The sequence below is a fragment of the Cnephaeus nilssonii genome, assembly GCF_951640355.1.
Source record: "Cnephaeus nilssonii genome assembly, chromosome: 3".
NCBI classification, from domain to species: Eukaryota; Metazoa; Chordata; class Mammalia; order Chiroptera; family Vespertilionidae; genus Cnephaeus; species Cnephaeus nilssonii.
Window position 1 is genome coordinate 42,421,343 of NC_137074.1, and position 22,326 is coordinate 42,443,668.

The 22,326-nt window shown below is 46.6% G+C and overlaps 1 protein-coding gene across 1 annotated transcript; it reads right to left on the reverse strand.

Moving 5' to 3' along the window:
- Nucleotides 1-2,290: 2,290 nt before the first annotated feature.
- Nucleotides 2,291-18,226, reverse strand: MAGEF1 (MAGE family member F1; the record flags this gene model as incomplete). The annotated part of the gene is given in 13 exon segments (XM_079767273.1): nucleotides 2,291-2,382; nucleotides 12,963-12,993; nucleotides 12,995-13,066; nucleotides 13,068-13,184; nucleotides 13,187-13,216; nucleotides 13,220-13,370; nucleotides 13,372-13,397; nucleotides 13,399-13,436; nucleotides 13,439-13,481; nucleotides 13,485-13,549; nucleotides 13,552-13,634; nucleotides 13,636-13,676; nucleotides 18,014-18,226. Coding segments are annotated over 13 exon segments (1,002 nt in total).
- Between the last annotated feature and the right edge of the window lie 4,100 nt (nucleotides 18,227-22,326).

Genomic DNA, 22,326 nt, shown 5'->3' on the forward strand with positions numbered 1-22,326 from the left:
TAGCTTTTACTTTCTAGTCAGGCACATAGTATATGCTCAGTAAATGCTGGTGGAATGAATGAATAAACATTGTCGAAAGAGTTCTTCTAGCATTTGGGGACTAACTTAAGTATTAGGAGCCAAGAAGGGCTTTGATTTCTTTGAAGGAAAAGTACTATCCAAATATACCAACTCCTTTAAGACTCAGATTGACCACTACCTGCTTTAGGAAGCCCCCTGATGAGTTTTTTGTTCACTTAGTCCCTCCTTCATTTCTCAAACACTTACCAGCCTCTCTCGGGCACCATGACAGGGTGCCCTTGAGAAGCCCACAGTCGTGATAGGGTGACTGATGTACATGCTGGTCATTACATGGAGTGATCAGAACTGTCAGCAAGGCACGTGCGAGGCATGTGCAAGGGGCCACGGGGTGCTAGGAAGGAGTGGCTCACTCACTGCTGGAATGGAGCTTGGAGGCAGGGGCTGGAGAGCAGACATGGAGGGAGACCACTTTTGTTTTGTTCTTTTACCAGCTTTGGCTCTCTTGAGCACAGAGAGGTCAAGTATCTACTCCAAGGTCACGTGGCCAATAAGTAGGTCTCAAACCCAATTCTGCAATTCTGTATCCTGTGACATACCACTGCTTTCTATGCTCCAACTCAGGCTTTGATAACCTGTCCATCCCGTGGCCTCACAGAGCGTTTGATGTAAAGGCAGGCCTCAGCAATGGCTACGGAGTTTATTTCTGAGCCATCAGGTGACCTTCTGGGCCTCCTTTGATCTGTGGTTGCCTTGTTAACGATCCAGCTTGTTCCAGCTCCTCACTTATCTCACTCAACAGTTTGATGCTCTGCTGACCTACTTGGCAGCAATCATATTCCCTACGCCCTGCATGGCCATCTCCCTCATGGTGGATTATAGCGCCTTTGCACCCTTGGGCACTTGGGCTCCCGGTAGTCATGGGGCTCTGAGGGCTTCAGTTCCTCCATGTATGGACACGCCTCACGCCACCAAGCCTCCTGCACTGGCCGAGCCCAGAGTCCCTGTCCCCTGCTGCCAGATAGCCCTAGCCAGTCTCCTCTGCCAGGACTTCCTCTCTTCCCTCAGCTCACACTGCCCATCCCTGCCCACTGGGTTGCAATAGGAGAGAGGGCATGGGCCCAATAGTCAGACACGTCTGGTTCAACTCCTGCATCTGCCAGTTTTCAAAAGTTCCTTAACTTCCTTGTGCCTTATCTTCCCATCTGTAAAATGGGAATGATAATATCGATTATATATGCATAATACGTGAAAATGCTCAGTTCTGTACCAGGTACATGGCTTAGGAAGTAGAAGCTGGTATCAACTACTGCTTACAAAAGCTTTGAAAAAGCTGGTTCTCTTGAGCACGGGGAAGTTAAGTGTCTTTCTTCCCCAAGGTCACATGACTAGTGTGTGTCTCAAACTCAACCCTTCCACTCCATATCCCATGACATAACATCATCTTGCTTTCTGTCTTGAGTCCAGGCCTTGATAACCTGCCTATCCTACGACTCTTGTTTGATCCTGAGGTGCACAGAGAAAGCTTGATTTAGCCCATTTTATAGTGAGGAGATTTGGGCTCAGTGAGAATAAGAGAGTTGCCCAAGGTCGCACTGCCCATCAGGAGGGAGCTGGGTGAGAACTTGTTTTGATTTCACATTCTGCGGCCTCAAAATAAATCTTTACCTCCTCAGTTCCTCCATGGCCAGAGCATCCCCTATTCTAAGACCTCTATCCCCGTGCTCAGAATGCCAGTGAGTCTGGGCATAATTCTGGCTCTTTCCATGGTCCCAAGCAGACCCGTTTGGTGGAGAAAAGTGAGAAGGACCCTCCAGGTAGGTCTTAGGGTGTTAGAGCTTCTGGGCGCTGAAGAACACAGTGCCTGGAGCCCTGGGAAGGAGGGTGCTGCTGGTTACGATCCTCTCCTCATGTCCCCGAGGCAGCCCAGACTCTACTCTTCCTGCACCCCAGCCCCTGGCCAGAGCAACCCTGTGGCCGGTTGGCGGCTGCTGCCCAGCCCCCAGCCCCAGGCTGCCAAGGTTGGCAGCCTCTCGGCCACGCTGCACAACTCCGCGCCTCTCCTCCTCAGTTTATTCCTTCCAGATACACAGTTGCTGCTTTTTATTTGGATCACTTTTCTGTGTTATGCTATTTCAGTTGTTTTTCCAATCCCTCCCTTCACCCCCCTGCCTTCCCCCGTGGCAGAATTCCTAAGGAGAGGAGATTTTGAAGAGACTGTAAGCACATCTGCTCTCTGGCTGCAGCATTCCAGGAGGGCCCTGTCAGGGGCTCAGGTCCCAGGGAGCAGGACACGCTGGGCAGTGGAGGCTGGTGGGCAGGGTGCAGGGCCCTGGCAGTTGAGGCCGGTGGTGGGCACGCTCACTGCAGCAGGCAGAGCTGAGTCTCAGGGCTCATGGGTGCTGCCAAAGTCCTGGAGCCGCAGCTCGCCAACTCCCTGGCCCTGCTGGCTGTGGCTGCTGGCTCTCGGCTCAGACGTGTGTATGCCAGGCTTGGGGTGAGAGAAACAAGGAGCCTTCAAAAACACCCTAGCCATCCGTCTAGTCCTATTCTGTTAGTGGTTCTGAGGGGGTGGGAGTACCCTCATGTATGCTAGAGAGGGTGTGTTGGTTGCATGCAGGCTCAGAAGTCACAGGGCGTGGCTCACCAATGGCTGTGTGAACTCGGGCAAGTTACAGTGCAGTGGGGATGGTAACATGTCTCCAGCACAGCACTGTTGACAGGGTGAACTGAGTCAATACATGAAAATACTTCCTGGAACATAGTAGGTACTCAATAAGGCTTTCATCTATTATTAGTATGTATGCATGGGGGTATATATGAGCTTTAATAGATTTGGGTGGGGTGTTGCTTCTCAGACTTTGGAGTTTGAGAGTCGCCTGGGAAACTTGTTAAAAGTGCTAGTTTCTGAGCCTTACCCACAGATTCTGATTCAGCAGGTCTTGGGTGGGCTCAGGAGTTTACTTTTAATCCGGAGGCCCTGCTAATGCTGACACTGGTCCAGGGCTGATCGGGAGTCATTCAAGGTGTCTGGGTGAATAGATTCTTGAAGTCTTGGACTCGGGTACATCAATCAGAACTGCCTTACAAATGCAGCCAGAGACCAGATGAAGGGGTGGAGTGGGAAGAAACCACTTCAGGTTGAGCCTTGAGGCTCCAAAAAAGAATTAAAGTTATAGGGCTTTAAGCAAAGTCCTATTGAGGGATTTGGGTCGGACCAACTTGGTTTATAAGCTCAGGTCAGAGCAGATGGCAAGGAGGGTGTAGAAGTGCAGTTAACTCAAGACCAGAGTGGCAGAGGGGTCTGTGCCCTGAAAGCAGAAGCAGCAGTATCTGGAGGAAGAGAGAATCCCCCAGACTGAGCAGCTGTGCTAACCCCCTTCTCCCTCAGACTGGGCATCTGAGCTGCTGGCGGAGCCTCTGTGAGCTGGTCCCTGCACAGTGAGCCAGTCTGCGGCCAGACACCAGGGCGTGGCTGAGGATAGGAATCCAGCTCTATCAACTCATCCCCTTAAAAGCTTATAGTTTCTGGATTTTATTTTTCTCTTTTTTTCTTTTAGGAAAAATCTTTTAGAACAATTCTTTGTTTTGACTGAGCTAAGGAAAGAAGGAGGTGGGCTGTTTTGAGGCTGGGCAAAGAGCTCGTTGGCTGCTCTGGGGAAGAGACTGTGAACCAGCAGTGGGGTCCATGATGCGGAGGTCACCTCTCCAGAAGCAGGCTGGTGGTGCAGCTCTGAGAGCTGGGTCCTCCTCACTGGGATCTCCTCTCAGGTGGTGAATTTGATGCATTTATGAGTGTGTGTGAAGGTGAGTGAGTGACTCAGTGAATGAGTATATGTGTGTATGTGCACAGGTGAGGGTTGTATGCATGTGTATTCATTCAATTCATTTAACAACCACCGCAAAATATCTATTGAATGTATACTATGCACCAGATACTGTCCTAGAAGCCTGGGATACATCAGTGGACAAAATGAAGATCCTTGCCCTTAAGAACCTTACATTCGATGGGGACTTTGTGTGTCAAGCAGGGATGGATATGTGGTTGTGTGTATAAGTCTGTTGTGCACACATAGGTGAAGAATGAAGAATAATAGTACATAGGCAGACCTGGATCAGGAGCCACCTACCATTTTCCAGGCATGAATCTGAGCAAAATACTTAACTTTTCTGAGTCTCAGTTTTCTATAAAATGGAAAAATAATCTCTTTCTATAAAATAATCAATTTCTCTCACAACTATTGTGAGACTAAATGTGAAAATATTAGGAAAACTCCAAGTAAAGTACCTGGTATATGATAGTTTCCGAATGATATTATTTCTTCAAGTCTCCTGTATAGTTGAAGGATATATTTCTACATGTATATACCAAGCCTGTGTTTGTGTCTGGGCGAGGTGCCCCTTGGTTGGCGAGGTGCCCCATGTGTCCAAGGTCTGAATGGGTTCTCCCTGAATGAGAACCTTCCTTCCTCAGGATATAAGTCTGGAATCCCACGAGTTGGTCCATGTAAGTCCTGGGTTAGGTCTGTCATGAGTCCATTCAGTGCAGTGTGACTCTGTTGTTCGCAGTTCTGGTTTTAGTGAACACAAAGCCTCTTGGTCACCCCTTAGTTGATACCCACCTATAACGATGTGCAGCTTCTCTTTTCTCAGTTTCATGAGTCCTTGGCCATGATGCTTCCTCTGAGATCTCCTTCTTACCCCCAGATCATTTATAGAAGTAAATCTAGAAGATGGACACAGACCAACCACCAAAGGCAACTGTGGGAGCAGGACTGCATTTCTGGGTAATCTGCTTGGAACTTCCAAGATTCTTGCTTTCTCCCACACAGCAAGAAGAGAGATGGGCCCTGGCCAGGTGGCTCAGTCGGTTGGCCATCATCCTGTGCACTGAAAGGTTGAGGGTTAGATTCCTAGTCAGGACACATGCCTGGGTTTCAGGCTCGATCCCCAGTAGGGGGTGTGCAGGAGGAAGCCGATCAGTATTTCTCTCTCACATCAATGCTTCTCTTCTCTTCCCTCTCCCTCTCTTTTCCTTTCTCTAAAAAAAAAAAAAAATTAAAATTTTTTTTTTAGAAAAAGGATGGGTCAAATTTCTGCTTTTTCCCTCTAAACTCTCCCAAGGAGACAGTCGATAGTTTTGGCTATGTTTTCTAAGAGGATGACTCAGAGTGTCTGCCTTCAGCCTCAGCATGCCTCTACTGCTCTATCTCTAAGAGTCCATCGGATGTCCAACTGAGCAACTGAGACTCAATGTGCCTGAAGTCCTATCCATGTTCTTGATCTCAAACCAGCTCCCCCTGGGCATCCAGCTGTCCTGATAAACGACTCCAGCATTCTGCCAGTCACTCTAGCTTGAAATTGCTGAGTCATCCCTTACATGGCCCTCTGTTTCATTTCCCACAGCTAATCAGTTTATCTAATCATTTCAACTTATTCCCCCAACCAGTCCTTTCCCACTCCAATTCCTGCTGCCACCACTCCCCTGGTCAGGCTGTCCTTGACTCCTACTTGTTCTATTGCCAAAGTCTCCCACTTGGCCTTCCTGCCTCCAGCTTCCCCCTTCACAACCAGCCGGTCCACCTCCTAAAGCAGTGGTTGCCAACCGGTGGTCCGCGGACCACTGGTGGTCTGTGAGGTCTGAAAGGTTGGTGACCGCTGTCCTAAAGCACCGCCATGCACTCATGGCTCCCTCAGCCTCTAGCCCCAGCTGCTTTTTCCACCCACAGCACCCTCTCCTTGCTTCTCCTCCGCACACTCTCTGCTCCAACCTAACTGATCCCCTTGTGGTTCCCAGCACACTGCTACCTGCTCCCCTACCTTTGCTGGACTTGTTGCCCTCAACCACCTGGACTCCTTTCTCCTATTCCAACTTTTTACCTAAATTCTAGCCACGGTAGATAACACCATAACATTCTGAAAATTTGACGAGGTGGGGAAAGTAGGGGAAAGGGAGCCATAGTTGCAAGCGGTTTGCTAGAGGTAGAGAATTTAGTTTGCCTTGGGGCAGACTTCTGCTTTGTTCTGGGAAAATCAACAGAAGCCTAAAACTGTGCAGTCACTGTCAGCTGAACACAATGTTCACTGTTCTGGTTCAGCAATGTAAATAGCCATAACTTGGGAGATGGAGACTGCCTTTTCTTTCCTTTTTTATCTAAGGTTTGTGGAGAGGAATTGTGAAGGAAGGGAGCCTGGACTGGTCCTTGTGGAGGTGACTATTTTCAGCTGAAGTTTGGCGAGTTGCTTGCAAGAGATTACAACCTTCCTGAGGATGTTGGAGAGGGCCTGGAACTCTTGCTTTGGGAGCCAGGTGACATATCTTGGCACATAGCTGGGGAGAAGGACACTCTGTCAACCTCTGTACAGTATTCCTCCAGAATCCTAGTGCACAGAGGAGGCAGCAGCCATGGGTGCTGGGGGACCCCATAAGGAGCATCTCCAGCAGTGGCCTCCATGAGCCCCACATGGTGACTGCTGTGACGAGATGAATTTGTGACATCATTCGAGATGACCCACTGGGAGCTCCCAGAAATATCTGAAGGAGTATTGCATAGAGTGAGGCTCAGTGTCATTGCAATTAATCGTTAAAGTAGCAACAAATCACTTATACCCTAGGCCAGTGGTCGGCAAACTACGGCTCGCAAGCCACATGCAGCTCTTTGGCCCCTTGAGTGTGGCTCTTCCACAAAATACCACGTGCGGGCGCACACGTACAGGGCGATTAAAACTTCGTGGCCCATGCGCAGAAGTCGGTTTTCGGCTCTCAAAAGAAATTTCAATCGTTGTACTGTTGATATTTGGCTCTGTTGACTAATGAGTTTGCCGACCACTGCCCTAGGCAGGCGAAAACTAAACATGCAGTGCACTGTTAACCATGGTTGCCTCTGGGTGCCAGTATTCTAGAGAGTCCATTTTCTTCTTTATATTTCTATGAAACTTTTCAAATTTTCCACCATAAGCATTTGTACTCAGAAAAACAAGAGCTATGAATAAAAAGATATTTTCCCTTTCCTTCTCCTGGGCCCAGTGGAAGCCTCTGCACTGCCCAAGGCTGCTGTGTCTTCCCCTGCTGAACTCCTACAGTAACTCCTGGGTGCAGATCCGTGTTAATTCTTTGTTTTAGGTCCTTGTGCCAGCTCTGCAAGCTCGTTCAGGATAAGGGGCTCATCTCCTACTTGAGCCCTCCCCCTCTACTCATTCTGCTTTCCGAAGCTATTTCTCAGAACCTGACTGGCCTGCTCCCACTGTGGGCTGTCAGACTTGCTGTTTCATCTGCCAATGCCCTCTCCCCCATCACCCAGACGGCTTGTCGGCTCCCTGCACATCACCTTCAACTTTGACCCAAATGCCACTTCTCAGGGAGGCCTTCCCTGACCAGGCTATTTATTGTTGCACACCCTCCCAGCACTCTTTCCCCCTTTCCTGCTTCATTTCTCCCTATGACATTAGACAGATCTCCATCCAACATGCTATGTATGTATACGTCCTCATTATCTATATCCTTACACGTGTATGTAAGCTCCAGGAGGGCAAGGATTCTTGTCTATTTTGTCTTTTGCTGTAATCATACTACCTAGTATGTATGCCTAGTATGTATAGAAGATGCTAAAAAATGTGTTGAATGAGCACATTATATAATAATAGTTACCATGTACTGGACACAGAATAAGTGCTTAATAATTCCCTCATTCAGTCTTCACAGTGTTTTGCGATAGCATTATCGCTGTCTAAAGATGAAACCAAAGCTCAGAGAGGTTGGGTAACTCAGTTAAAGCCACAAGCTCTTGCATATAGCAGAGTGGAATGTTTGCTTCAGGGGCCAAGAGCTTCCTTATCAGGAGGTCCTCTCCGTCCTGAGCTTGGGGAAATGAGGCTGTCTCTCAGTGGGCTCAATGCCCAGCAGCCCTCCTGGGGCTGGGGCTGCTGCTTCCCTTGTGCTGCTTCCCCCACTGCAGGGACCACAGAGCTACTGCTCACAGGTATCATTCCTCAAAAATGGATTCCTCTTCCAATTCAGGTCCCTTCTGTGACAAAGGGCCCATGACCCTACCACCAGAGAAGCCAACTTGCCCCTTCCCCTTCTCATGGCCTCTACTCTCTAGCCTGGGGGCTCTAGGTTCCGGTATAAATGAGCAAAACAAGAAGTTATTTTTTCCTTCTCTCTCACCCATTTTCCCAAAGGAAGATTGGTTGCTCCCTAAGAACCTTCTGGGACACCAGCAAGAACCCAGAAGACTTAGGTTCAAGTTCTGGATCTGCTGCTCACTAGCTATGTCGTAAGCTTGAACTTATACATTGACAGAACAGAATTTTTCTTTCCCTGTAGTTTCCCTAAAGTAAGTATTGTAATGCTGGCAAATGTAGAATGTGCCTCATGGGAATGTTGTGCAGATGCATAAGACAATGTGGTTATCTTACTTAGCACCATGCCTGACACATATGACTTAATAAATGTTGGCTGCTATTGTGATCCGTCATGACTGGCTCGGTAACTGGGCAGCAGGGTCTGCAATCAGCTGGTAGGATGGGGTGTGGGCTGAGGATTATAGCTGACCACCATTCCAACCACCCACTAAACTTTCCTAGAGCTTCAGTTCTCAGTTTGTATTCCTTGTTCAAATTCACATGACTTTTAAAAGACCTTGATTAGGACACTTTTCAGAATATCTAACCTCTTACTCAGTACATTATGTTTCTGCTGGGAGGTAATTGTTGCCATCTCTGCTGGGCTGCACAATTTGAGGAATAATTTGCACAAGCACCAATTGCCACCATGACCAACGCATGAAGCATAATTATCTCTAGTGGAAACTGTGATTGAGCCTGTGAATCGAAGCCTGATTTGCAGGGCTGTAAATGAGCTGCCACCTCTGGAGCACTGTGTGCCTGCTAGATGTTAGGGCTATAATCAACCTCAGCCTGTTTCCAAATACTCGTTCTCCAAGTTCCAGTAGGCCAAAAGTCCTCATTCTGGTGTCAAGATCTGTAGTCTGTAACTGCACTGAGACCTTCCTAATGTCCAAGACATGACTCACAATTTCAAGGGAATTTCCTTTACTGTTTTTGCTTTCTAGTCATAATATAGTAAGTATGATTTGGAGCAATCCATCTGCCACACTCCCATTTTCCCAAAGGAAGACTGGTCGCTCCCTAAGAACCTCTGAAGACCAACAGGGTGGGACACCAGCAAGAACCCTGCTTTCCCCACTCAGTGTTTGGCCCAGGAAGATGTAGTTTTATTTGTGGCTGAAGGGGAAGGAAATGGGGGGTTCCTTCTCCCTCATTTGAATGACCATACACAATAGATTTCATCTCTTGCCCTCACCATGGCCAATATCTGCTCTACACATGGGCCTAGAGGCCAGATTTTGAGTACTTCTGAGAAGCTGACGGCATCTGTGACATGGGAGGTCTTTAACTCTGAGAAAAGGGTATGTATTCTGCCAGCTCTTTGTACCATCTGAAAACATGCTGGGAATCATATTTGCAGGTCCACAAATGTTATCTGATTGTTCCATAGCACGAAAAACTTAATTTGAGGCTAAGTGGCGAGAGCATACTAAAGGCTGAGGCAACATGGCCTATAAGGGCAAAACATGCTGAGTTTGAGCAAAAATACACATTCTACATGTAGTCAGCACTTTGCAGACACTGGAGAGAAGGTAGGCAAAGCTGGGATCAATATTCACAGATAATTCTGCAACTTTATTTTAGCCTCCTTTTTACCTCCTACAGGCCAGTGTGTGTCATAATTACTTTGGCTACACAATCTTTGTTTGTATCTCCAGAGAGACAGCAGTCTTTGAAGAAAGAACACAAGTCTGGAGACAGAAGACCAGAGTCTGGAAGGAGTGCCAAGATGAAGGAAATGTAAAATAGTGAAAAATGCAGGCTTTTTACTCAGTCAGACTTCCTTGTTTTGTTATACACTATCTGTGAGACCTTTATAGCTTATCAAAGTCTGTTTGCTTAGTGCAAAATGGAATAGATAACTATCCTGTAAGATGGTTATAAAAATAATTAAAACATATGTAAAACATAAAAAAGCTGGCTCATCTTAGGTATTGAAGAAATAGCAAGTATTATCATGATTAACATCTGTAAAATAGAGGTATTTAGTAATACCTACTTTGCAATGTGGTTGTGAAAAGAGGGAAGAGCTCTGGCTGAGTGGCTCAGTTGGTTGGAGCATTGTCCTGTACACCAAAAGGTTGCAGATTCAGTTCCCAGTCTGGGCACATACCTAGGTTGCAAGTTCGATCCCAGGTTGGGGCGTATACAGGAGGTAACAACCAATCGATGTTTTACTTCTCTCTTTCTCTCCCTTCCTCTCTCTAAAAGTCAATAAAAATATATCCTTGAGGGAGAATTTTAAAAAGTTAGAAAGAAAAATGCCTTTGGCCTGTAGATGTTTAATAAATGGTTACTGTTGTTAGTTCTGTCTTTGCCAGGTACTATGCCTTTGACCTTCAGCAAAGTCACCTCTGCCACTGGTAAAATGAGGAGTATTTCTACTCCACTCCACTCCAATAAGGACTGCAGGGGCAGCTGGAGGTAATTACACATGCCTTGCTTGTGTTCTGGAGTTGTGATAACTAAAATCACACACAACATATTGGAAGGCAGGAGTGGGGAACAATGTGCTAGAATGAAACACACTGAATTGGAGGGCAAGGGGCTTGGGTTGTACTTTTGGTGCTCATTTGCTGACCATTGGCAAATCACCAAGTAATCTGACCTTTAGGTGCACACCCTGCTGACCTCTCAGCAACCGTGAGAAATACAAATGTGAGAAATTATCATCCTTATCAATCCTTGAGGGTAAGGCCAATCATCTTTAGAACCCAGCGAAGTCCTTGGCATATAGTGGGCACTCTATATTTTTGTTTGTTCAATGAGTTATAAACTGCCCAGAAGTCCTATTTTTAAACATTAATTAACTTTTTTTGCCCATATACTTATAGCTTTTGGTATTAGTCTGATTTTTTGGATCACTGGGTCTGTGTCTCAAAGTATTTTATTCCATGCTAACCTTAACATACTTGGAAATGTTATTTGGACACAACTACTGGTAAAAGCAGAAAAAAATTGTCATTAAAGAGAGTAGAGCCCGGCCAGCGTGGCTCAGCTCAGTGGTTGAGCATTGACCTATGAACCAAGAGGTCACGGTTCAATTCCCAGTCAGGGCACATGCCTGGGTTGCAGGCTCAATCTTCAGTGTGGGGCGTGCAGGAGGCAGCCAATCAATGATTCTCTTTCATCATTGATATTTCTAACTCTCTCTCCCTCTTCCTTTCTCTCTGAAATCAATAAAAAATATATTTTTAAAAAAGAGAGTAGAAAGCAGCTCTTCTGTATATGGTAGCTGTAGCACATTTTCATAATTCAACACCTATCTCTGGTTTGGTTACCCTTCCTCTAGGTTCCCTTTTATTCTATGTACCCATTCTATAGGATTTATCTGGAGTGACGATGGTAGGCATTGCAGAAGCCCGACTCATGTAGCCCTTCATGAGTAGTTAAGAATGTGAGGGGTGCCTTACAAAGTCTCCTCCAAATTGAAAGTGGCAGATGCAAAGTGACAGGTAGAAACATGGATTAGGGCACTGGGCTGATGCCCAACCAACTGAGCCACACCAGCCAGGGCCCTAAGTCATTTTTAATGCTATTCCCCACCCCAGAGTATTTTTCCTCTTTACCTTCCTCTCCTCTGACCCACCCCATTTCACCTCTTCTCAAAGCCTGACCAAAGCCTCAGCCAATTACTCCTGCTGAGTTAGGTGTCCCCTGTAGTCTTCAACTCACTGCATGGTAGTTTCTGGTTTATTTATTTACTATCAAGTTCTGAAAAGTAGGCCTTTATCTTGTTCAATATTCTACCCGCAAATGCCCCAAATAGTGCACCACAGTAAAGATAATGCTCAGCAAATGCTTAATTTATTTAGTATACCAGAGCATACTTCTAATTTTTGCATTTTAATTTTTCTCTAGATATTGTAATAGCTAAGCAAATGGAGGTACATGTCAATCTTTTTTCTTTACACAATAGACAAAAAGTGATGGGAAGCTGTTGACCCATCAGCTATATTTTTCCTGGTACCAGATCATCACATTGCAGAGCTCCCTGGAACCATTGAGGTACAGTATTATTATGCTGCATAATTTGTTTTAGATCATGGGATGTAGGGAGCGGCTATAGGGCTAAGCCTCAGACTGACCTGTGGCAGGGCCACAAACAAGTCCCAGCTTGGAGGGCAGAGCCCTCCTAGCATAATTAAGCTTGACCTTATAGTCCTCCCTTGCTCCTTCCTAGGTAGCTAATGGGCTGTGGGAGGTGCAGCAAGTGCTGCCAAAACAAGGTGAAACTCCCAAGAACACTGTAAACATGTTGACCACTTCTCTTGTTTTGCTTTGTGTGATCTGACTATAAAATAAAGCTTCAGCTTGCAGGCTGGGTCACTGTTTCCTCATCCAGGCAGTGATCCACCTGGTCCCAACTGTACTCTCTTGTCTGTCTTCTTTAATCTTTCACCACCCCTCCTCAGGCTCACTGAACCTGGCCATGCTGGCTTGGCACAATGGGATAAAATACAAAGTTTTCCAAACTATTTTACAAAACCATCAAAACTCTATTAAAAAAATCCTACAAGGAAAAGTACCCCAATCTCATTTATAAACACCAATTTAAGAGGATATTAAATGTAACAAAACATGGCAAGATACAAAACTTAAATTCTAGTTACACAAATACATCCCCTTTAGAATAATCCTGCCCTCACCTATAAAACTTCAGACTCAATCATTAGTTCCATAAGGACCACTCTCCCTCCAGGGGGTAAGGGAGGGGGAGGAGGGGGGGTGGATGCCAGCCCTAGCATTGGCTCTGGCCCTAACCCTAACCCTAACCCTCATATTGGCCTCGGCTCGGACCCTGTTGACCTTACCTGCCAAGGCCTCATGGTACTGCACTTGCCAAGTGCTGGGGTGCCTTTTCATGGAGCTTGGCCACAAAGTCCAAGATTTTCAATTTTCCAGGTTTCTTAGGGGACCCAAGAGAATGAACAATCTAGTGGATTGGTGTGAGGCACCTGCCTGCAATTGAAGTATTGCTGCTGCACGAACTCTTCCATAATAAGCCTCTTCGGGTGCCCAAAGAGGTAGAGATGTTATCGGCATCCTTTGAGGGACACACCCCCCACTACCGACGCAGCATCTCCCAGACCTGTGCCTCCCTGGCGCTATTACCTTGATTCATGTGGATAAAGCCCAAGACCATCATTAAGAGACCCAATCTGGGGCCACCTGCTCCCAGGTCCTCCTCCTCAAGAGGTTTTAGTTTGTTGATCAAGGCATGTGTGGTGCTCGAGGCCCAGCTGTTTTCAGCTCAAAACCAAAGGCAAACCGCAGATGCTCTGCGGCCTAGCGATGATCTCAGGGAGAAGACCCTCTAAGTCTCCGAGAACTCATTTCACCATCTCGGAGCGAGGGAGGGGGCTCTTCTTTTCGTCCTTCACCAGCAGACTCGGCCACCCTCGCATCGCCGGGCCGGAGCTTGGGCTGCTAAGACCCTCGCGCCTTTTCGGGTGAGGGCGGGCTCCGCTGCCCCTCCCTCTCGAGGCGCCAAGGTTCCCCTGCAGGTGGGGGCCCGGGGTCTCCTCCTGCGAGGCGGTCAGGGCTCACCGTGTTAGCCTGAAGGATGGGGGGACCCCCGCTCTCGGGTTTCTGCGGCGCATTTTCGGGTAGCCAGGTGCAAGGCGCCGGGCAAACCCCATGGAGGGGCTGGACAGCGGCTGGGGCGGCGGGAGGAGGACTGGGAAGACGACAGAAGGGGCTTTGTGGCTGCCGGGCAGCGCTTTAGGACGCGGGACGGTGACCGCCACGCAGCCAGCGCCGAAGACTTGCGGGGCGCCCTGCGCAGCCTCAGTCCGCGCCCGCGCGCGCGCGCGGCTCTCGCGGGGCTACTTCCGGCCAACTGAGGCAAGATGGTGGCCCCGGGACGCGCGAAGCCCCGCCCCTTCCGGCCCCCTCTGGGCGGAGGGGTACACGCCCCGCTCTCTGGATGCCGGGTCGGCGGGGAAGTGTCCCGTCTGAGCGGCTTTTTAGGCTGGGGAGCTGGAGGGGCGGTTTGGACCTCCAAGACCGCGGAGTGGGGGCTGTTTGAACAGGAAGAATTAGGGATGGAGTCCTAGCCATGTCTTTCGGCAGGTGCTGATTTATAAGTGCGTGTATTTGGGATTTTGAGTGATGCACTGCGGCCCAAGTGCAGAGTGCACGGAGGTGCAAGCCGTAGGATGAGGCTGTGCTGGCCAATCAGTGAAGGGCCTTGAACAGGATGCTTGGGCGATGGACACTGACTCTGAAATGCTGGGGGAATTCTGCAGGGGGGTTTAGTCAAGGGAGCGCCTTGGACCAGTCTGTATTTCCCGTCTCCCCTGTGGCCCCGTGGAGGATGGATTGGAGCAGGGCCGACCAAAAGCTGGGAATCTAATTTGGAGTATTCTTGTAGTGCAGAACAGGAACTGGGTTTTGGCCTGCCTTATTCATTGGTGTATCCTTAGCTCCTAGAACAGTGTCTGCTACGTTGAGGCACTTCATAAATATTGTAAAATAGATGATGAAGGGGTAAGGATAGCAGATTCTACAGGAATGAAAGACAAATGATGAGATATTTTGAGGTACAGCTGGCAGAAATAGTGACTGTTTTAGAGGAAAAAGGGAGATTTTTTTTAACCTAATCAAATTTAACTACACCCATATTTTCTTTTTGCATACCCTACTCTGAGCTTTCTTCCACTTCCTGCCTCTTTTTTCTTTTCTCTCCTTCCTCTCCCTCCTCCTTCTCCTCCTCTTCCTCTTCCTCCCCCTCCTCCTCCTCCTCCTCTTCCTCCCCCTCCTTCTCCTCCTCCTCTTCCTCCCCCTCCTCCTCCTCCTCCTCCTCCTCCTCCTCTTCTTCTTCCCTCCCTCCCTCCCTCCCTCCCTCCCTCCCTCCCTCCCTCCCTCCTTCTCTCCAGGATTTAGCTTAAATGCCACCATTCCAAAGCCTTCCTTAGTTTCCATGCATGGAAGTTCTTTATTGCCATTTCTGAATCACCATAGCAATTTGTATTTATTTAACATCCACTCATATAGACCTTGTTATGTGCTAGGCCCTGTTGTAAACACTTTTCAAATATTAATTTAATTCTCATTAAGGGAAGTACTATTATCATCATCCCTATTTTATTGATATGTCTTTCCTATGGCATTTGTTCTTTTACTAGCTCTATAATCTTGTTACCTAAACCCCCTGCTTCTCAGTTACCTTATCAGTAAAATGGGTATAATATTAGAAACAACATTGTAGAGATTATGTGAAATTATGCAGGTAAAGCATTTAACAGAGTGCTTGGCAAATATTGAATGTTTGACAATGTTAACTGTTATTTATTGCATTTTTTAATGTGCTGGTACTGTACTAAGTATTTACATGTATTAACTCATCTACTCCTCATAAAAGCCCTGCTAGGTAAGTGGTGTTATCTCCATTTTACAAGTGAAGTAACATACAAAAATGTTAAGTAACTTGCCCAACATCATATGACTGACATTTGAACTGTATAGTATATATAACTCCAGAGATCATGCTTTTAACCACTACATTAACAGATGTTAATTATTATTATTATTATTATTATTATTGACCATACTTTGTATTTTAATTATTTTTGTGCTGATCTTTTTACCCTCCAGAACAAAACATTCTAAAAACTAGGGCTGTATCTTTAACTTTTTGAAGAGCCCCTCAGAGTTGGCACTTAGTATATAATTGTCACTGAATAACTGATGGAAGGCTTTAAAGTAAATATGCGACGATTAGATTTTTCTAGATATAATTACAAACTTCATTTAAAAAACTTCTGAAATTTTATACTATGTGACTTACAAATTCTGAGAGTGTGTGAAGCAAGAAAATGTTTATAATCAAGCTTGAGGCTATTATTAGCTTCCATTGTGCCAAACATTTTATGTACAGTATAATTTAGTCCTCACCAATCCCTATTAGGAAGGTATTATTATCCTTATTTTACAAATGGGAAAACAGTCACAGAGAGGTTAAATCACCTGTCCCAAGCCACCCATCTGTTAAGTGCTAGACCGGAAATGAGAACCTACATCTGTCTATTTTGAAGACTGTATTTATGACTGCCATGCTGGATTGCCTAGTTATCAGTTTCACCTGAAGGTAGAGAAAACCACTCCTACCTAAAAGGATAGCGCTAGAGATAAAATAGTCCACTTAACATATCTTTTTCATATAAAGCATTGCCAAAGAGATATGCAGAAGATAGATGCAAAAGCTATATTGAATGGAAAACATTTTGACGGACAAATTAACAGTAATAACTGAATGAATAATGTACCACTACTCATCAAAAAAAGAAACAAACTACTGATAAAACATGGATGAGTCTGGCAGACATTATGCTGAGCAAAGAAAAAAGATACAAAAGGTTACATACAATATGACTTAATCTGATGTTCAAGATAGCTTAAGTTAACCTGTGGTGATAGACATTGGAGCAGTAGAGGGGGGTTGCCTGGAAAGGGATATGTATTAAACTTTCTGGGGTGGTGAAAATATTCTGTATCTTGATTTGGGGGTAGGTATACATTAAACTGTGCCCTTAATATATATGCATCTTACAATACATAAGTATACTTTAAAAATTATAAAAACAAAAGTTTTTTATTGAGGTATAATTGACATATTAGTTTTTGGTATATAACATAATGATTCTGTATCTGTATATATTGCAAAGTGATCACAGTAGTCTAGTTTAGCATTTGTTATCATGCATAGTTAAAAAATTATTTTGTTTTGTGATGAGAACTATGAGGTGTGTATTTTTATTCTTATTTTATAGAAGAGGAATCTGAGGCTCCGGGAAATTAACTTGCCTAAAGTTACCCAATTAATAAATGGAAATGTCAAACGCAGTCCAGATATTTTTAACTGTAAATCTCATAATACTTTCAAGACCGTTGGAGTGGCTTTCAGGTTGGGATTGTCACTGAAATTCATAAGACAAAATAGGTTTACCAGGCATGAGGTTTATGTGGCCTTAAGGGATACAGAATAAGGAGCAGAACAGCATATTAAACTAACAGTGTCATGAAGGCTTTGGACATTCAGAGCCAACATCCAATGTCCCAATCATCATTATGGTGGTTTGTTTGTTTTTAACTTAAGGGAAACTTTAGTGTTGTTGTTTTTTTTAATATGTTTTTATTGATTTTAGAGAGAGGGGAAGGGAGAGAGAAACATTGATGAGAGAGAGAAACATCAATCGACTGCCTCTTGCACGTTCCCCACTGGGGATCCAGCATAGTGGGGATCAAAACTGGGCATGTGCCCTGACTGGGAATCAAACCAGTGACCTCTCTGTACATGGGAGGCTGCTGAACCAACTGAGCCACGCCCACCAGGGCTAGTCTTTTTAAAGCAATCTAGTTTTAAAATAACTTGAGATTAGGAGAGAGATGAAAGAACATGAAACCTTCTAACAGAGTCAGACAGATAAGCGGGAGGATGGTCACTGGACAGGGCGTCCATGTCAGGTCTTTGTCCTGTACATGAGGTCACAGATTCTGGTCAGTTTATTGTTTTCTTCAGTTTCCTACTCAACGGTCTTCTCCAGCAAGTGGATGTGCATCTGCTCCTTTCTCAGGCTTACCGGGAAGGCCACGGCTTCCACTTGGGCCTTGCTGGGGACCTAGGTGAACTCCTTGTTTGCCTACTTGAGTTGCTCTTCTGTGTGGGTCTTCAGCACACGATATCTCTGGCCTTCTTTCTCAGTTCTCAGTATATAATCCTCAACGTACTTCAGCGATTCGTCATTCTTGCAGTAGCCTTCAGTTACCTCCTTCTGCTTCTCAAACTGCTTGAAGAGATCGGAGAAAGATTTTTTTCATGGGATTCAGGTCTGCAGTAAAGTTGGTCTTTTTCTTTCAAAACCTTCTGGTTTGTGGCTTTGGCAGGTTCCTTCTTTTTCAGAGCCTCCTCCATTGCTTGGGACACAATCTCCTCAAATCCATCCATGATCTTATCCATCGGCAGGTTCTTCATGTGGAGCTCTCTACACCTGCTCTTCAGCAGCAGGGTCCCCTGTGGTGTCACTTCCACTGAACTTCCCAGGTCCCTCTGGCTGTACTGCAGCACGTCCTCCATGGGAGCCCCGTGCTAAGGACACACAGGGTTGGCCCAGCACAGGAACACTCAGAGCTCCTAGGAAGTCAGGTTCTACCAGCACCGCCTCAGGGGAACTCCATGCCTGCAGAGCCCATCTGCGCATGCCTCCTGCTCCAGGTAATCTCCCTCGGTGGTGCTAGGTCCTCAGCTGGCTCTCGGCAGGGCCCCTCACTCAGGTCCAAGGTGCACCTGACCCTGCTGGGGGCGGGGGGGGGGAGGGGAAGCGTGTGGTCAGCTGGCCAGGCTGTGAAGGGTGAGGCTGGGGGCTTATGCTGAAGAATTTGTGGCTCCCTCCTCACCTGCTGCTCAGTGGTCCCCACCATGGTCTGTACCAGAGGAGTGTCACTGCTGAGGCGAAATGAGGTAAAAATTCAATGACTAGGCCTTTAGCTATTGGAGGTGTGAAGGTTATGAAAGGTGAATGGACTGTTTTGTCACTTGCCTCTCCCTGGATGGTACAGTGTTGCCATGGGAGGGACCTAGATAATCATTTTTTTCTGTTTTGATTGTGTCTATGTTGTACTGGACAGGCAGACTGTTAAAACACTCCTGGAGGGTAAAGGGGGTCAAATATATGGTGAAAGAAACTAGACTTTGGGTGGTGAGTAATCAATAGAATATACAGATGTCAAATGTTAAGATACACCTGAAAATTATGTATTATTAACCAGTGCCACCCCAATAACTTTAATTTTTTAAGAAAACAGTCCTTACCTAAGCTATTAAAAGGGAGAAACGGTGTATCTCTTTGGCAAGGGGCAGGCAGAGAAACAAATACTTTGGTGAAGGTTAGATTGAAACCTTCTTGAGGGAGGATCCTTGTAGCCTAGACCAGAGCCTTTGAAAGCCCACAGTGCTCAGCACAGCTTAGTATGTGGAGAGGGAAGAGGGAGTTACACTGAGAGGGCAGACGTACAGGATGAGTTATCCTGGAAAGGTCCAGCACTGTGGGGATAGAAAAGGTGTGTCTTAGAACAAAGCACCGAACTAGGTCAGAAGACCTGAGTTCCTCTTCACACTGTGCAGGGCTTACCTCTCTGGGCCACTGTTTCCTCAACTTTAAGGCCTGACAACCCTTGCTTTGCCCATCCCCATAGAGTTATGTTGCAGTTCAAGTAAGATTATAAGTGCAAACATACTTTTGCAGTGCTTAACCATTAAGTTTAAGAAACAAATATAAAATGTTACAGATTTTTTTTTTTTTATTTAAAGAGAAGTGGTAGAAAAATCTCAGTAATGAGTGTGACTGGCCTCTCACGCAGACATTTTGGAATGAGCTTACACATTCCTGGTTGGGAAAAAAAAAAGTCTGGCCAAAAAAGATTAAATAAAGAAATGTCAAGTCCTGACACTCCATCTAAGGCCAGTGAATGCTTTGGTGGGGAGCCAGAGTTATCTTGTTGGATTCCTTCTAAACTTGGCAATAGAGCCCTCGAACTCTTGAGTGCCTTCTCCACACAGATGCTGAGTAACGACTCACCCCAGGTCTGAGTGAGCCCCGCACTGCATAGTGCTTGTGTCTTTCCTGTTTCTCCTGACAGTCTTGACAGCTGTGCAGCTGATCTGGCTCAAAGAAGGGATCAGAGGAAGAGCTTTGTCCCCAATCCCTGGGGCCGGGGGCAAAATGGAGCCCAGTTCTGTCACAGCAGAATGGGTAGAGGCCACAAGTCCTGTACGTGCAGCTGGTGTTGAGGCAGGATAGCTAGGCAGATTATTTGATCTGACTTGGGTAATGAAAATTGTCTGTCACTGTTTGAAGAGGAATTGTGTAAGCAACAGTACTTCTGTGTTGGGCTGCCTGTGACCCACCAGTGTCTGTAATGTAACACCCAATCCAGAGGAGGAGCAGAGCCTGGCCAGGGGGAAGGGGAGAGATGCAGGGGGGCACAGGGCCTCCTTTTCCCTCCTCCATTGCCCCCCACCCCACCCAAAAAAAAAACACAAAACCTCGAAGGAGAGTTGGCGAGAAGGCATTTGCCACCTGGACACAATGAGGCCCAGTGCGAGGGGCAGGCGTGGGGCTGGCCTGCAGCCAGGGCCCTGGTCTGAATGGCTGTCACCGAGGGACTGCCAACAGCCCATCTCTATCCCCGTGAGGCTGGGCCAGGGCCGGGGTGGGGGGCCCACCATCCCCATCTCCGAGGCCCAACTCACACCATTCGGTGGCCGTGATCAGAATGCCAGGTTCACAGGGGCTTTGAGCAGCTGAACAGAGCTGTTTCCCCTCTGCGGCCGCCAGTTCATTTGGATTAGAGCAGGCTCTCCGGAGTCCCTTTGTTGGCTGCTTGTTATTCTGTACGCACTGAGCACTGTGCATTCATCTTTATTAGTTCTAATTGCTTCCCTATTCTAATGGGATCTTGATATTCCCATACAATTGAAAGGAAATGTATTCATTAAAATAATTCTTCTCCTAACTGCTGCTTCAAGCTGCTCCTCCAAGTGACATTGTCTCTCTAGCCACAGCCTGCTGAGGCCTCTTATTAAGACTCTCGTCAAAAGCCAACTTTGGGCAGCAAACTTTCCTCACAGGAGATTCCAGACACTGAAGAGAGGGCGCTTTTTAATCGGCTCACACACTGAAGTTGGAGGCCAGCTGGTGTAATTGGGGGTGCTGCTCCAGCGGGTGGGGGGAGAAGGGCTTGCCTGCAGCCCTGCCTCCCACAACAATGACCCCTTTCTGCCCACCAACGGGCTGATTTAGACAGGGCTTCCCCCCTGTCCTCAGTGTGAAACTTTTTGTTTATGCCACAAGCAGTTACTCGGTGTGTTCTAAGAGCAGGGGGCTGAGCAGGGTGCTGTGGGAAGTGTGAAGACGGAGCTGTAGTCTCAAGGTGTTTATGGTCTCCGTGGGTGGCTCCCAACTCCCGGTCCCTACAGTGAGGCAGCAGAGGAAAGGCTGGGACTGCCCCACTCTCAGTATTCCAAATGCTTAATAGGATAGAGAACTTAGAAACGCAGGCTGCTATTTCATAAATGTGTGTGCTTTAATAAACGGAAATCTTTCAAGCCACGGGATCATAAGGCTAATACAAGAAGTATCTTTGGGACATTGGAAACCATTGATCTACTTGGGGAAATAAGCCATAATAAAAAAGAATGACTACATAAACGTATGGTCTTTACATGTGTGGTATAAATAAAGTGCATCAGGAGTTTGGGGGAGTGGAAGGGAGCGTGTGCTAGGCGCTATGCTGTCTCTTGAATCTCATTTAATCCCTGTAACAGGCCTGTGAGAGAAGCATAAGTATTCCCATTTTACAGATAATAGCTAAGAGAAGTTAGGTAATTTGTTCGGTATCAACAGTTGGAGTCAGGATTTAAACACCAGTCTTCTGATTCCAAAGCACAGGCTGTTCTCACGGCATCACACTACCTCTCACGTCGTATCTGTCAGGGGCCATCAGAGGAAGTTTAATGTGGAAGGTGGTGTTTGAATCCCTCGAAGCCTTTAGGGACGGTGGGTTGTCAGCAGGTAGAGAGTGGGTTCCCCAGGAAGGAAGAGTCTGGTCATAAGCACAGGGTCTGGAAGAACCTGGCAGAGCAGGAAATGACAGGATTCCAGGTGGCCCAGCGACGGGAGAGTGCAGAGGAGCAGTGGGAGGGAGGCAGAAAGGTTTGTGCGGGCCACGTTGTAAAGAGCCTCGCCTGTCAGGCGTTTAGATGTTGTACTGTAGGGACTTCTCCAAGGAGGATATTTGAGCCTCCGGATAAACACAATATTTCTTTCAGGAGCATCAATTTTCCTTAAGGTGAATAATTTTAAACATCTTTATATTAAAAGAAATTCAGAGATATTATGGAATAGAATGCAAAATTCTCATGAATTTTTAAGAGAAAACAGAAGACTTCAAAGAGAGCTTGGGTGTGCTGGCAAGAGCCTCAGGCTTCGCAGTCCCTCGGGGGAACTGAAGGCATTTCTTTTGTCTGCTGCTGGTGTATTTCAGCGGGAAAGTTTGAGAAATACTGGTTTTGAATAAAAGGGTTTGATCCCAGGTATAAAATGATTAGGTATATTTCAAGAAGCGTGTCAGGGGCTTGGAAAATGGGTTGGACCGGGCAGGGACTGAGGGTAGGAG